Genomic DNA, 14,736 nt, shown 5'->3' with positions numbered 1-14,736 from the left:
ACCAGACCTGGACCTTTATTTTTAGATTGCTCTTTCATCTTCCTCACCCTCCGAACTGTCACTGCTACACAGATTCAACCTGAGCACTTCTCCCAAAAATAACTATTTCAGGGCATGCCTGGCAAAGAAATTACTTATTTAAACTGTCAGCAGAACTTTAAATGTCACTTGCAGATGTTGCCTTAGATGTGACTCGTGCAGGATGAGGTGTTTATGTGTTGGATTCTTAAGTACCAAAGTTGGTCACAGCTTGGAATTTTGAGTCAGAAGTGTTTTCACGATCCAAACTATTCCACTTGAGCTGTTTTTGTTTGAATTAGGGCTATTTACAGCTGCCATTAATAACCAGGGTTTTATTCCAGATAAACAGTTCAGCTGGCCCAGCAATAAAGAGCAATCTGCAAGTTACAGGCTGGGGACACGAGAAGGTTTTTTCATATTATGAATTAGTGATTTTGCTGTAACAGAGTTCCCAGTGCCCTATTTTGGGAAGTGGAGATAATGATTTTCTGGTGGGAGTTGGAGAAATCCAAGTGCAGTTTATCAGGAACTGGCTGGCCTGACTCCTTGGTGTAATATTTCTTACTTTCAGTGAGAAGGTCAAAATTTTAGCTGAATGAAACCAAACCCAGTGCAATAAAGAGACCCAGCTGCAACAGTTTTGTTTCCTTTAAAATATGTTTGGGGTTTTTTTTGTAAGTATTACCTCAATTCTTGAATAAAAACAAGAAGTGCTGTGAGAAAAAAATACAAAATGTGATATTTACCCACTGTCCTTTTGAGCAGATATAAGTCCTGACCTATCCAAGAGCTCGTATTCATAATTTCTGTTCCTTTGCAGTCCCAGTGGGTCTTTATTATCCTGCTTGGAGCAGGTGAAGTCTTACTTGCTGACTGATGGAACGTGCAAGTGTGGCCTAGAATGTCCTCTTGTTCTTCCCAAGGTAAAGCACAGCATCATTTTGGATCTAGGTGCAATCATATTTATGAGCTACCCATGCTGGTGACTCAAACTCTGTTCAGATCTTCTCTAAAATAAATGGTGTCCACCCAAAGTTAGACTTTAAAATATAAAATTCAGCTCCCCTCTGCCTTAGCCCCTCCTGCAGAGGATCTGACTCCGTTATTATAAATATATTCATTTTTTATTTGTTGTTTCCAAACATTCTGTCAAGGAACCCCTTGAGCAGTATAGGAGCATGAGGAACAGAGGAGAATTCCTCTATACTCCATATAAAACTCCTAATTGATGTGCCTTTGGAGACTTTGCTGCCTGTAGTCATTCTTTTAAATGCTGGAATTTTACTGCCAGGTCTTTAATTTTGATCCTGGAGCTGCTGTGAAGCAGAGAACTGCTGAAGATGTTAAAGCGGACGAAGATGTCACCAAACTATGCATTCACAAAAGGAAAATTATTGCTGTGGCTACACTTCATAAAAGCATGGAAGCACCACATCCTTCACTGGTTCTAACTAGTCCTGGTGGTGGAACAAGTGAGTAAAATGAAATCATGCAGAATCACGTAATAATCTGATTTTTATACACACAATTACTATGCAAAACCACCCTGAAAGTCTGACTGTGAGTGCAGAAATAAGCAGATTGAAGGAATAAATAAAGGGAGTAGTCAGAGATGGAGGTAGATAGAAAATGAGTCTAAAAGCAGGTCAGCCCAGACTAAAAGCATGATTTTCTTGGAAAATATATCAGATTGTTCTAGACAAAGAAAATACATTAGCTCTCATCTTTTGGAACTGTAGTAATATGTCTGATATTCTGTCACATGGGAAATTAGAGGAGCAGAATAAAGTGATTATGAAGGGATTAGGATGTGGCTAAGGACTTGGCTAAATGGGAAATTCTATTGTAAAGGAGAATAGACAGCAAGAGGAGATCTCCACTGTCATTTCTCAAGGATTATTTTTGGCCACCAACCTGGATTAGCATTTTAATTATCCCCATCAATAAAAAAAAAAAGTGAGGAAATCTGTTGGTGGCTGAAGTTGACAGATACTCTCCAAACAAAGGTTGTAAAACCAGGGGGGCTCCCTGAGGCCTGGAGTGACAGCAAAGTTAGCACTGAAACAGCTCCAAACCCAGAAATTCACCCAAAAGGAGGGATTTTGTAAGGATCACAATTCTCTGAAGAGAATTACAAATGCCAGCGGGCAGGACAGAGGAGGGAAGGGGCTGAGTTTCTGTTTCTGAGCTCTGGGGTTGCAGCTCCTGGGAAAAGGCCTGAGCTCCCTGCACCCCCCATTGCTGTGAGAGCACCTGGCCAACTGCCCTTCCCACTTCAAAGGGGAAAAATTATAAGAAAACCAAGAAATAATGAGTTTTAGAGAAGTGCCAATGCTAAGAGGCCCATGCTGTTCATAGTACTGATGTGCCCCTGCCTTTTCCCATTGAAATTTAGGATTTGAAACCTTTCTTGAAAATTCTTTTCAGTGTAATTTCCCACGTTTCTGTTAAGCATTTCCCTGCTTAATTTTTTCAGTGAGTAGTACCTAAATTCCATTCCTGTTTTCAAAAAATTAGCAAAATGAAGGAGGTAATTTATGTATTTATGTGCTCTTGCTTTATCTCTGGTTAAAATTTTGTGCATAAGCAAAGAAAATTCCCCAATAAATCCCCTTGTAAGCAAGATTTTGCACATTTATATGTGACCATTTGCTTATTTCCAGCACCCAAGGTGAGGCCTCTCATAATTGTTTTATTTTGCAGTTCAGCCTTTAGTTTTATCCCCTAAATGAGAGTTTGATTGTATTTTGGGACAAGGGAAATATTTGTTTCTCTTACATTGGAGCAAATAAGATGAAGGCAGGATTGTCAGTGCTGTCTGACCAGGCTGAAGGAAAGATGACTAGAGGAGTTTCAAGGCACTCCTGAGTTCATTTGAACACAGAATTTTTAGCTCCCAATTCCAGTTGAATTTTGCATTTCCAGAGGCTGCATGCCAAACACTACGAGCTGAATTGCAAATTCCCAGAGCTGCAAAAGTGGCAGAAAGTGCCCCAGACTTGGAGCTGCTTGTGCTTCTAGTCTGGAAGTAAAACACTGGGAGAAAAATCTCTTTACTTAAAGAAGGAAAGTGGTTTTGTGTTTGTTAGAAGGTGTAGCCTCAAAAGTGGGATTTACAGGGAATTTTTCCATCACATGCAAATATCCCCAGGGCTTTTATCCTGAAAGCAAACAGAAGGCATTCAGGATGCCTCATCAGGGACAGCATTTGGGACAGGAGCTTTTCTGTGGGAATTGAGTCTCAGTCCTGGATGGGCTTTGTTCCTCCTGTCCTCAATAGATGGTGCCAGAGGCTCCTTTTCCCTGCCACAGCCATCCCGCTCCTCCTGCCAGAGGGGGGATGCTGGAGATGCAGGAGGCTGGAAAAGGCAAAAGGCAAGGAAAAAGGTGTCAAATGGTCCATATTTCTATGGGATACGGAATTACAACTGTGTAGTTCAGAGCAGGCATCGTTCCAGCGGCCGCTCTGTGATTGAGCGTTTATTTCTGCTGAAGCAAAAGTTCAGCCAAAGCCTCCCTGAGCTTTTGGGAATATTTTCACCCTCAGTAGCTTTGCCCTGAAACGTGGGACACTGGATTTGCCACCAGTAGTAACTGTTGTGTGTTTCCCACGCCAGGTGCAACGCCGGTAGTTCCCACTCGAGCAGCAACTCCAAGGTCGATGAGGAATAAATCACATGAAGGAATTACAAATTCTGTGATGCCGGAATGTAAGACTCCTTTCAAGTTGATGATGGGGGCATCTAATGCCATGGGTAGGCTTTATGTGCAAGAAATGGCTGGAAGCCAGCAAGCAGAGCTCCATCCTGCCTATCCCAGGCAGAGATTGGGGAGCAATGAACTGGGGCAGAAGTCTCCGTACCGCGGCAGTCACGGGGGGATGCCCAGCCCGGCGTCCTCGGGATCGCAGATCTACGGGGACGGCTCCATCTCCCCCAGGACTGACCCGCTCGGAAGCCCCGACGTCTTCACGAGGAACAATCCCAGTTTTCACGGAGCGCCCAACTCCAGTCCTATCCACATGACCAGGACGCCTCTGTCCCCGCCGTCAGTCATGCTCCACGGCTCTCCCATACAGTCATCCTGTGCAATGGCTGGAAGGACTAATATACCTCTTTCCCCCACCCTGACCACCAAGAGCCCAGTCATGAAAAAACCCGTGTGTAACTTTTCGGCTGGTATGGAAATACCACGAGCAATGTTCCACCATAAACCCCCCCAAGGCCCACCCCCACCTCCTCCTCCGCCTTCTTGTGCTCTTCAGAAAAAGCCATTAACATCCGAGAAGGATCCGCTTGGCATACTGGACCCAATTCCCAGCAAACCGGTGAACCAGAACCCCGTGATCATGAACCCCACCACTTTCCACTCCAGTGTCCACTCTCAGGTACCCGTGATGAATGTAAGCATGCCCCCCGCCGTGGTGCCCCTGCCCAGCAACCTGCCCCTGCCCACCGTCAAACCCGCCCACATCAACCATGGCGCTCACGTCCAAAGGGTTCAGCACTCGGCTTCCACGTCCCTGTCCCCCTCGCCGGTGACGTCCCCCGTTCACGTGATGGCGCCCGGCATCGGAAGGATCGAGGCTTCTCCCCAAAGATCGCGTTCTTCTTCCACCTCGTCCGACCACGGAAACTTCCTGCTGCCTCCAGTAGGGCCGCAGTCGTCCTGTAGCGGTATCAAAGTCCCTCCCAGGTCCCCGAGGTCAACCATAGGGTCACCGAGGCCATCCATGCCATCCAGCCCTTCCACCAAGCACGACGGACTCAGTCAATACAAGGACATCCCTAACCCGTTAATTGCTGGAATGAGTAATGTGTTAAATCCTCCCAACAATGCAGTTTTTCCCGCTGCATCGGCCGGAAGCGGTTCCTTGAAGAGTCAGCCTGGTTTGCTGGGAATGCCTTTAAATCAGATCTTGAACCAGCACAACGCTGCCTCTTTTCCAGCGAGCAGTTTACTCTCAGCAGCAGCCAAAGCACAGCTAGCAAATCAAAATAAACTTGCTGGTAACAACAATAACAGCAGTAGCAATTCCGGACCTGTTGCCAGCGGCGGCAGCACCGAAGGACACAGCACTTTAAATCCCATGTTCCCTCCTGCTGCCAACGTGCTCCTCCCCACCACGGAAGGGCAGAGCGGCCGGGCGGCGCTGAGAGATAAACTGATGTCTCAGCAAAAGGATCCTCTGAGGAAAAGGAAGCAGCCCACCGCCACGGTGCTGAGCTTGCTGAGACAGTCTCAGCTGGACAGCTCTGGGCTTCCCAAAGCTGGGTCTGATTTGATAAGAAAGCCAAGTCAAAGCTCCTTCCCCATCAGCTCCATGTCGCAGCTCCTGCAGTCCATGAGTTGTCAGAGCTCCCACGGGAGCAGCAATAGTTCCTCGGGCTGCGGGAGCTCCAGCAGCGCCCTGCCCTGCCCCGGCGCCCAGCTGCACCTGGCAGAGCCCGCGCTGGGCGCGCCCGGCGGCGTGGCCCCGGGGCTGCCCCTGCGTGGGGAGGGGCTGCCCTGCCCCAACCCCAACCCCGCCTTCGGCCCCGCCGCTGGCCCGCCCCCCTCCAACCACCTGGCCGGGCTCCTCAACCAGATGCAGGCCAGCGGGGGCTGCGGGATGCTCCCCCAGGCAGGAATGGCCTTGGGGAACTCCCTACACGCCAGCCCGGCTCAGGCCAGGCTCCAGGCACCCTCCACGCCGGGCATCCCCAACAGCATCGGGAGCAGCTGCAACCAGACCAGCCCTGAAGCAGGTACGTGGCCTCCCCAGGGGATCGTCCCAGGTTTCCAGCCCTGGGAATCCCTGATGGCTGGTTTGCAATGTTTGGGTTGGTTTGAAAAGCCGGGTGTCTGCTGAGGAAGGCAGAGCCTCCCTTGAATATAAAAATGTAAACCCCCTCCCTACAAATTATTACAATTTTGAAATTAAGGGGCTCTCAGGCAAAGATGTGGGAATAGGAATAACAGTTTTTACTAGGAAAACCAAAAATACAAATGCAACAGTACAAAAGGAGAAAACAAATCATGCCAGAGTCAGCAATGCCCTGTCCCCCTGTGGGTCAGGGAGGTGGCTCAGCCCCATCCCAGGGGGGCTCAGCCTCCTGCAGTGCCAGCTGTGCTTCTGCTGGAGCAGGATCTGCACAAGGGGGGAGTTTTCCTTGGAGCTCCAGGAATGGGGGAGATGGGCCTGGGCTCCTCTGGGAATGCAGGGGGAAGAAAGCTGCTCCTCTGGGAATGCAGGGGGAAGGAAGCTGCTCCTCTGGGAATGCAGGGGGAAGGAAGCTGCTCCTCTGGGAATGCAGGGGGAAGGAAGCTGCTCCTCTGGGAATGCAGGGGGAAGGAAGCTGCTCCTCTGGGAATGCAGGGGGAAGGAAGCTGCTCCTCTGGGAATGCAGGGGGCAAAGGCTGCTGTGCTGTTCCCAGGTCAGATTGTATCCAGGTAGGAATTTTTGGCTCCTCCCCTGGGCAGAGCATCTCCTCATGGGATGATGGAATTTTCTCAGCCATGAACAGGAGATAATTAATAATTAATGGCCCATGAACAGAAGATAATTAATAATTAATGGCCCATGAACAGATGAGATCTCCTGGAGGCAGGATTGATGGCAGGAGCGATAAAGAAAAAACTGCCCAAAGAACAGCAGAGAGCTGCCCCAGCTCTACAGGTGGTGCTAGAACACAAACATATCTTACAATTCAGGACATTATTCCTTGCTAAACTTGGGTTTATCTCAGTGAAAAGTGCACCTGGTTCATGCTGAAAGTCACATTCTCAAAAAATAGAACAGAAAAAAAAAAAACCAGTGGTTAACTAAAACATCTCTCCCTTTTTCTGGACAAAACCATCCTGGCCAGCTTCCTGTGACAACTCTTGCTTCTGCTAATGTTCACACACTCTCCATGAATAAAATCCATTCACTTCTGGGCATTCCCACACCTCATTTGTCACTTCTCCAAAGAAACTGGAGGTTTTTTTGCAGCCTGCCCTGCTCCAAGGACAGGGGGTTGCTCCTGCCAGAGGGTTGTGGCTCACCTGGCAGTGCACATCCAGGTGATCCATGAGTTCTTTCCTGCTGGAATTCAAGAGGCGGTGTCAGAGATTGGAGCAGATCCTGGGAGTACCAAAATGTCCAAAATCACCCTTTTCAGAGCCAGCAGGAAGGAATGCCAAGCCTGTGTTTGCTTTTATTGAGGTAATTTTGCTAAGGTGGTAATTAAATGGTTGAATAAACAGTTGGAGGAGTGTAGGAAGAGATTTCCTGGTTTGTTCATCAGGGAAGATTTGGAGAGGAAATGGGTTTGCTGCTGTTGTCATCTCTGGGGGTTTAAAGAGAAGAAGGAATCAGCTCAAAAATGTAAATTTTATTGACTATTAGTGGTTGAACAAATTATTAGAAGATGGTAGTGGTGTACATTTCTGAAGCCCCACCTGGGGACTCCTCCTGCCATTCCCCCACTCTGGGGATGGCTCCAAGGGTTGGAGCCACAGAATTCCAGAGCCTCAAGTGACATTTCTTCCCTTATCTAAAAGATAAAAGGTACTTCCATGTATTATTGTTATAATTATTGTTCCGAAAAATAGGAATTGATATTTTGTGATGGTTGATGCCCAGGCAAAAGCTGGAAAATTGGGAAATGTTCCATTCTCTGCTGCTGAAGGAATTGTTCTTTAGTTTGGTGCTTGCAGAATACACAGCCTGCATTTAATTATTTATTGAAGATCTGTGGGGAAAATAGGGAAGGTAAAAAGGCTGAGATACGTTCCTTAAACTTTATTACAATATCAACTTTGTTACATAGTTAAAACAATTTAAAAAGAACAACAACTCATGTCTTACCAACAACAGCCCAAGATTTCTTTGTTACAAAACATTTTAAAAACTTTCTAACCAATAACATATTACTAAAACTTACAGATAGTTACTCTAGCCAATATTACTATTATATATAAATATATAATTATATATTATTGTATAATTATTATTATATATTACTCTAGCCAATCACTAAGAACACACATACACTTATTTCTAACAATACTTCCTTATATACTTTCTACTGACAATACACAATACTCCATTATTAAACTTAAAACCTTCTACTATCTTACTAAACATATTTTTCGGCAGTCTTAAAATCTGTCTTAACCAAACCTAAAACTATTATTTGATGTCCTTACTTACTGTACTATTACAACTTTTCTACTTTCAAACTTCACAACTAGCTAGAAAGTCTTTTTCTATTTCTAAAACTTACTTCCACAACTTTCTGAATAACTTTTTACCTCCATTTTCCCCACAAATATCTAGGATAAAGCCTGGAGAATGTTTTGGGTTTTTTTTAAGGAGGTTGTGTTATTTTTGTGTTATTCCCTAAAATTCTGCAGAAACCTTCACTGAGCCTCTTGCTGAGCCCTCCCAGCAGCACAGGGCTCAGGAGTGAGCTTTAATCCAGAGAAGGGAATTCTGTTGGATTTCCAGGAGAATGGGAATGTTCTTTCCACGAGACTCATGTGAAATGTTGAGTGGTTTGTGGTATAAGCATAATTTTTAAAAACAAAAGTGAGTTGCCAGCCTGCATCCAGCTCTGTAACAAAACAGGGGAGAGGAATATTTGGATTTCTGCTCTGTTAGATTTGGGGCTGGAGCTGGTGAAAACCCCTGTACACTGAATTTCTGAGAGCAGAAGATGTCTAAAGGAGCCTCTCATGGTGATATTTCAGTCTGTGGCTTGTTTTTCCCCTTTGTTTTGAAGTATTTTAATTGCTAAATCTCTTTTCTGTGTCTGTGCCAGCAATTCAGAACAGCTCCTCCTCAGAAATAGCTCCTGAGAGAAAAAACCCTGTGAATCCCCACAATTAGCTGCTTATTGCCCAAGCTTTTAATTATATTTTAACCACATGGACCAAGTTTTGGTATTCCAGCTCTTGTTTCTTCCACAGATAATATCTGTAGTTCCCAGGTAATTTTCAGGGTGTGTGTGGTGGAATTTTTTATTTTTGGAGGATGGAAGTGCATCACTGGGTGATGGATTTGATTGCAGGGTTTTATTTATTTACCTTTTTCTTGCTGGTAACGTGTGGTTCACGGGGTACAAAATTTGAGTGTTGAACATTCAGCATCCAAATCCTGCTCAGAAAGGATTATAAATATCCATAAATATCTATATCCATATTTATAAATATCATAAATATCTATATCCATAAATAATGGGATGGATGGAAATGAGTGCAAATATTTGGGAATAAAAGCTCTGGACTGCTGAGAAGGGAAATTAAGGCAACCTCAATAACCACAGCAATTAAAGATGATCAGTGGTGTCAAATATTAACATTATAAAATAGGAGAAACTCTGGGTCTAGAAGTTAAGAAGTAGCAAAAAATAGTAAGATTTGTCAAATAAAAGGCTATAATTTCTTCCCTGAAATGGGAATTTTCCTGGTGAAATGCACAGAATAGAAATAGTAAAATATAATTAAACAGGGATGAGCACAGCACCAATCACTGAGGGTGAGGAGAGGAATTTGTTTTAATAAAGCCAAGAAAATTGGGAATGGAACATGGTGCTGGAAAACAAAAACCCCAAAAGAAGGGGCTTGGGAGGCTTTGATTTAATCACCTCGGTGCCAACTTTTGAAAACACAAATCAAAACAACAACTCTGGATTTGCTTCCCAAAATTATTTTATATATCCTAGAATTACCAAATCAGAAGAACTCGTGGACTCCAGGGTCAGGAGAGCATCTGACAACTTTTTGGGACTTGTGTCTGAGGAAAAAATTCTTATTAAACTGGAATCACCCCTGGACAGGATGGCAAGAACCTTCTCTTCTAATTATAAAGCAAATTTAAATATCCCGTTGATTTGGGGTTCATAGAAACATCCAGACTGTGCCCTGCTTGGGAGAGATTACTTATTTAAATTTTAAAATTAAATTTAAGTTACTTCAATTTCCAGCTTCTTTTCCCCATTCTTATTTCTAAATCATAACTTATTTTATCTTGTTACTATTATGGGGAGAGGAAAGTGATGTTTTTTCTCCTCAGGTAAGAACTGTGAAGAATAAGGAGAATGTTCACTGCTTGCTTGGACACAGCTTGGGGTTTTTTGGTGTTGTTTTACCTCTTAAAATTTGAATTTTCTAACAATGGACAGTCTTTCAGTTACCTGGTTGGTGTTTTAACTGCCGTGCAACTTTCTAGAATTTTATATAGATAAAAATCAGGGGGTTTGTAAAAAATAATAACAAATTAATGTAGTAAGATGAGTCTTATTAAAGATATTATTACAGAAAAAACCTGAATTAATTCTGTGGGATTTCCCACACGTATTTAGCTGAAAATGGAACCAGTGGGCAGCTCCAGCTTTTGCTAGAGGGAGGAGTGGGATTATTGGAGGAAATAATGCTTTTTGTTGAATTTTTAACTTCCCAAATTCGCAGTGGGGTGTTTTCCTTCATTTGCAATGCATCTGCCACAGCTGTGAGTGGGAAAATCCTGAATTCCTGCTCCTGCACTCGTGTGCTGTTGTCTTGACACTTTTCTACTCAAACACTGCTCTGCTGACAGCTGAGCACATCACAACAGCTTCCTCCAAGTCATTTCCAACTCAGCAGTGATGAGAAAATGCAAAAATCAATGGGCAAGGAGAAGAGCCAAGACTGAAATTGGGACAGGTGCTAAATTCTAAAAATTAAATTTTAAAAAAACCTAATTTTATTAAATTTTTAAAAACCCGAATTTTATTAAATTTTTTAAAACCCGAATTTTATTAAATTTTTTAAGGCCTAATTTTATGGACTTCTGTTGTCTTATAAATAGTTCTGGGCTTTTTACCCTTCCTCCAAAATTGTAGGGGCCAAGATTTCAGCTTTATTGTAAATGCAAACCCCCTTGTGATCGTGGAGTGTGGTGCACAGGAATTATGGGCAGGCAGGTGAATATTTCCCTGCAGAGCACATCCCATGGCCATGGAGTGCTGCATACGAGGGCACTTCAGGATTTTAGCTGGTTCTGATGGGGATATTTGATTTTTTTGGGCCATTTTTGGTGATTTCTGGGCTGGCTCAGGGCACTGCAGCATCTCCAGAAGGTGAACGAGTGACAGCAGTTTGTGCTTAGCTGCTGAATTATGGTTCCTTTGGAATTGGCAGTGTAATAAAGGAGATATCAGATAAGGATATTAAATGTTTTCTATTCCAGAAAGAAAATAGAATTGTCAAAATGTGTAATGCTGGCTCCAGGGGTGCAGGTGAGGGGTGGGATGAGGAGGTACAGCAAGAACTCCTGGTCTGGGATTTTTCAAGATTCTGAGGCTGTGCTTTCCATCGGCACTTTACTGGGAAGGGAAGGCTCTGGAAATTTGGAAACTGAACAAACTCTGAGGGTTGATCTCGAATTTGTGATTAATTCCAATTTCACCCCGCTGTGGCAGCAGCCCTGAGACACCTCAGGTGTGGCTGGGTGACCCCCAACCCCTTGGAGCAGTGGTGGTAATTAAAATACCTTTAATTGTTTAATTTTAAGTGATTTTCTGTGCTCTCACACCCTGCTGATCTCAGGGTCAGCTCTGGTCACCCCACTGGGGTTTTTGAGAGGATCCTGCAGGTTTCTGCTGCCTGAGCTGGGCAGTGCCACCAGGAGAGGATGGAGGTGCTGAGAGCTGAGTGAGGAGCTCCTGGATGACCAAGGAGAGGAAAGGGAGATTCCAGCAAGGCTTTCCAAACCCCAAAAGTTTCAAAATTGGAAAAGCAGGAAAGAAAACGTCCAATCTAAGCAAAGCTGGCTGCAGTTTTAATGGATGTGCAGGGAGAGATCCTTTACAAGGGCCTGCAGGGGACAGGACACGGGATGGGAATTTTGGGAAGGAATTCCTGGCTGGGAGGGTGGAGAGGAGCTGATGGAATTCCCAGAGAAGCTGTGGCTGTCCCTGGATCCCTGGAAGTGCCCAAGGCCAGGCTGGACAGGGCTTGGAGCAGCCTGGGACAGTGGGAGCTGTCCCTGGGACAGTGGGAGGTGTCCCTGCCATGGCAGGGTGGCACTGGGTGGGATTTGAGATCCTTGGGACACTGGGAGATGTCCTGTCCATGGCAGGGTGGCACTGGGTGGGATTTGAGATCCTTGGGACACTGGGAGATGTCCTGTCCATGGCAGGGTGGCACTGGGTGGGATTTGAGATCCTTGGGACACTGGGAGATGTCCTGTCCATGGCAGGGTGGCACTGGGTGGGATTTGAGATCCTTGGGACACTGGGAGATGTCCTGTCCATGGCAGGGTGGCACTGGGTGGGATTTGAGATCCTTGGGACACTGGGAGATGTCCTGTCCATGGCAGGGTGGCACTGGGTGGGATTTGAGGTCCCTGGAACCATGAGAGGTGACCCTGCCATGGCAGGGGTGGCACATTTGAGGTCCCTCCAAACCCAACCAGTCTGGGATTCTGTGCAAAGCAAGAAGTGAGAGGGTGGAATTGATGCCAATAATTTGTGCTCAGTTCTAAAAACGTTTCAGGTGGTAATGGCTGAGGAGCAAGTTCTGCACTTCCCCTTCTCCCAGTGCTTCACACACCTCTTTTAGTGAGGATTTGTTTCCTACAAATTCCAGCATTGTGGTTTTGAGACTATTTAAATGCTGGGATGTGTAATGGAGAGTTTCTCACAGGGAAAAGAGTTGTAAAATAGCACTTTAAATATTCTTCTCTAATTAATACACTCTCAGTGCAATCCTTTTGGAAAATACATCTATGAGTAGGAAGAACAATCCTGAGATGTTAATGATGAATATCTTCCTCTCTGATTTCTTTATTTTAAGTGAATCTTCTTGAGTACAAACTGATTCCATAATACCCATTTATTTTCTTGTCCTTGCTTAAGAACACCTGTCAAGCAATGCTTGAAGAAAAGGAACGCAGCTAAAATCTACACAGGAAAATGAACCTGCTCTGAAAAGAAAATAGAATTTAAAATGCTCATAAATAAAAACATTAATAATTTTTAAAATTTATATGCTATTTATTTATTTTCAAAACATTTCTTTGACCCAGTAAGAAAACAACAGCTTTGCTTTTTCTGCATTCTGGATATTTCTTCTTTCCAGTGTGTTGCAGTGAGTTAATTATTCCAAAAAGTGGCAGAAGAACCTTTGGCAGAGTCTGTGGCTGCAGGAGCTGGGTTTGCCCTGGGCTTTTATGGCTTTTAGTCTGGCTCCTTTTTCTTTTTTATTCTGATTATTGAGGACTCTTTGCTGAACTCACACATGCTCGCGTTCCCTGGATCCCAAATGCCACATTTTTGTGGACCTGGGAATTCGAGTTGGGATTTCCTTTTGGTGTTCAACTCCTGTTTGCATTTCTCATCCAAAACTTCCCAAGTGTCATCGTAGAGCCTGGGGGTGGGCACAGGAAACCCTTGGAGGTTTGGGGTTTTAGGGGTTTGGGATTTTAGAGTTTTGGAGTTTTTGGTATTTTGGGAGGTTTTGGAGCTTTGGGGGTTGGGTGGTTTTGGGATTTTGGGGTTTTGGAGTTTTAGAGTTTTGGGATTTTGGAGTTTTTGGGGTTTTGGAGTTTTAGAGTTTGGAGTTTTAAGAGTTTGGGGGTTTTGGAGCTTTGGGGGTTGGGTGTTATTGGGGTTTTGGGGTTTTGGAGTTATTGTCATCATTCTGTCCTTTGGTCTGGGACCAGACATTGGGAAGCTCCCACAGCTCCATATTCCAGTGAAAATGACTTTGCATGGATGTCCTCATAATTGAATATTGACTTGTTGGGATGGTTTTTGGATCTCTGGTGCCACAGAGAAATTTGTCCCCGGCTGCAGCTGTAAATTCTGTAAATACAGCCAGTGCAGGACTCTCCCAGCCCAATTCCTGCTGTGCCAGGTTGGACAGAAGCTGGGGGGAACATTTATTTGTGTTTTATTTTCCTGCTGAAGTCTGGCTGCTCGTCCCCTCTCTGACTCCCAGTTTCTCCAGTCTGGACTAAAATAAAGACACATTTTCTGCCTCCTACTCAGCATCCATCAAAACTTCTTTTCTCCTCAGGAACAATTAATTAATTACTTCATTAATCTGGAGAAAGGTGTTGAATGCACTTTGGACCTCTCAGAAGATGGGGGTGAGAAAACAGAGCCATTTCTCCCCAAAACCTGGCAGCAATTTTCAACTTTGAGATTTGCTGCCCAGCATGGGGCCATTGACCTGAGCAGAATGGAAACAGGAGCAGGAATAAATTACAAGCAGAGATGAGGAAAATGCCCAAACCAGATTTGCTATTCAGGAGAGCTCGCTTGAATAATTTCCTCATGCCTGAATTAAAAATCTCTCCATGTGCTCCTTAACACATCCAAGGGGGAGTGGTACAACTGATTCTTCCATTGGGAATTTCTTAAATCTGCAGGTTGGTCTTTGGGACTTCTCATGATTTTTAAATCCTTGGGGCATTAGTTCTAAATACTATTTCTAAAATTTAAATATTTTTAATTTATTTTTTTATTTCTAAAAATAAATGAATAAAATTTGCTTCTTGTGAAGATGAAGGGTTTTGACCCTTTTACCCAGAGCAGGATTTGCTCTGCTCTATAAATGCACTTTGCTCTTACCTCACCTTTTGTTATTTTATTATTTCATTTCTGCTCTGAAACATGATAATGGCACTGGGAGAGAGGGGTGAGATTTGTTCTCTTGAGTTCAGGGCAGTGCAAAGTGTTCCATGTTCATTTTGTACCTCTTGG

At 44.3% G+C, this 14,736-nt stretch overlaps 1 protein-coding gene across 2 annotated transcripts in view; it reads left to right on the top strand.

Moving 5' to 3' along the window:
- Positions 1-14,736, top strand: part of MBD5 (methyl-CpG binding domain protein 5) — a 121,162-nt gene that overhangs the window by 90,062 nt on the left and 16,364 nt on the right. Inside the window, exons 6-9 of one of the 2 annotated variants that reach the window (XM_085584089.1) lie at positions 842-944; positions 1,313-1,493; positions 3,639-5,346; positions 5,425-5,768. In XM_085584089.1, coding sequence (XP_085440215.1) covers positions 842-944; positions 1,313-1,493; positions 3,639-5,346; positions 5,425-5,768 — 2,336 coding nt within the window. Of the gene's footprint in view, positions 1-841; positions 945-1,312; positions 1,494-3,638; positions 5,769-14,736 lie in introns of both variants that reach the window. The other variant, XM_085584088.1, reaches the window with a different exon arrangement.

Source organism: Lonchura striata, chromosome 7 (assembly GCF_050655825.1).
Source record: "Lonchura striata isolate lonStrDom1 chromosome 7, ASM5065582v1, whole genome shotgun sequence".
Lineage (NCBI taxonomy): Eukaryota > Metazoa > Chordata > Aves > Passeriformes > Estrildidae > Lonchura > Lonchura striata.
This window is presented reverse-complemented; position numbering and strand designations above follow the sequence as displayed.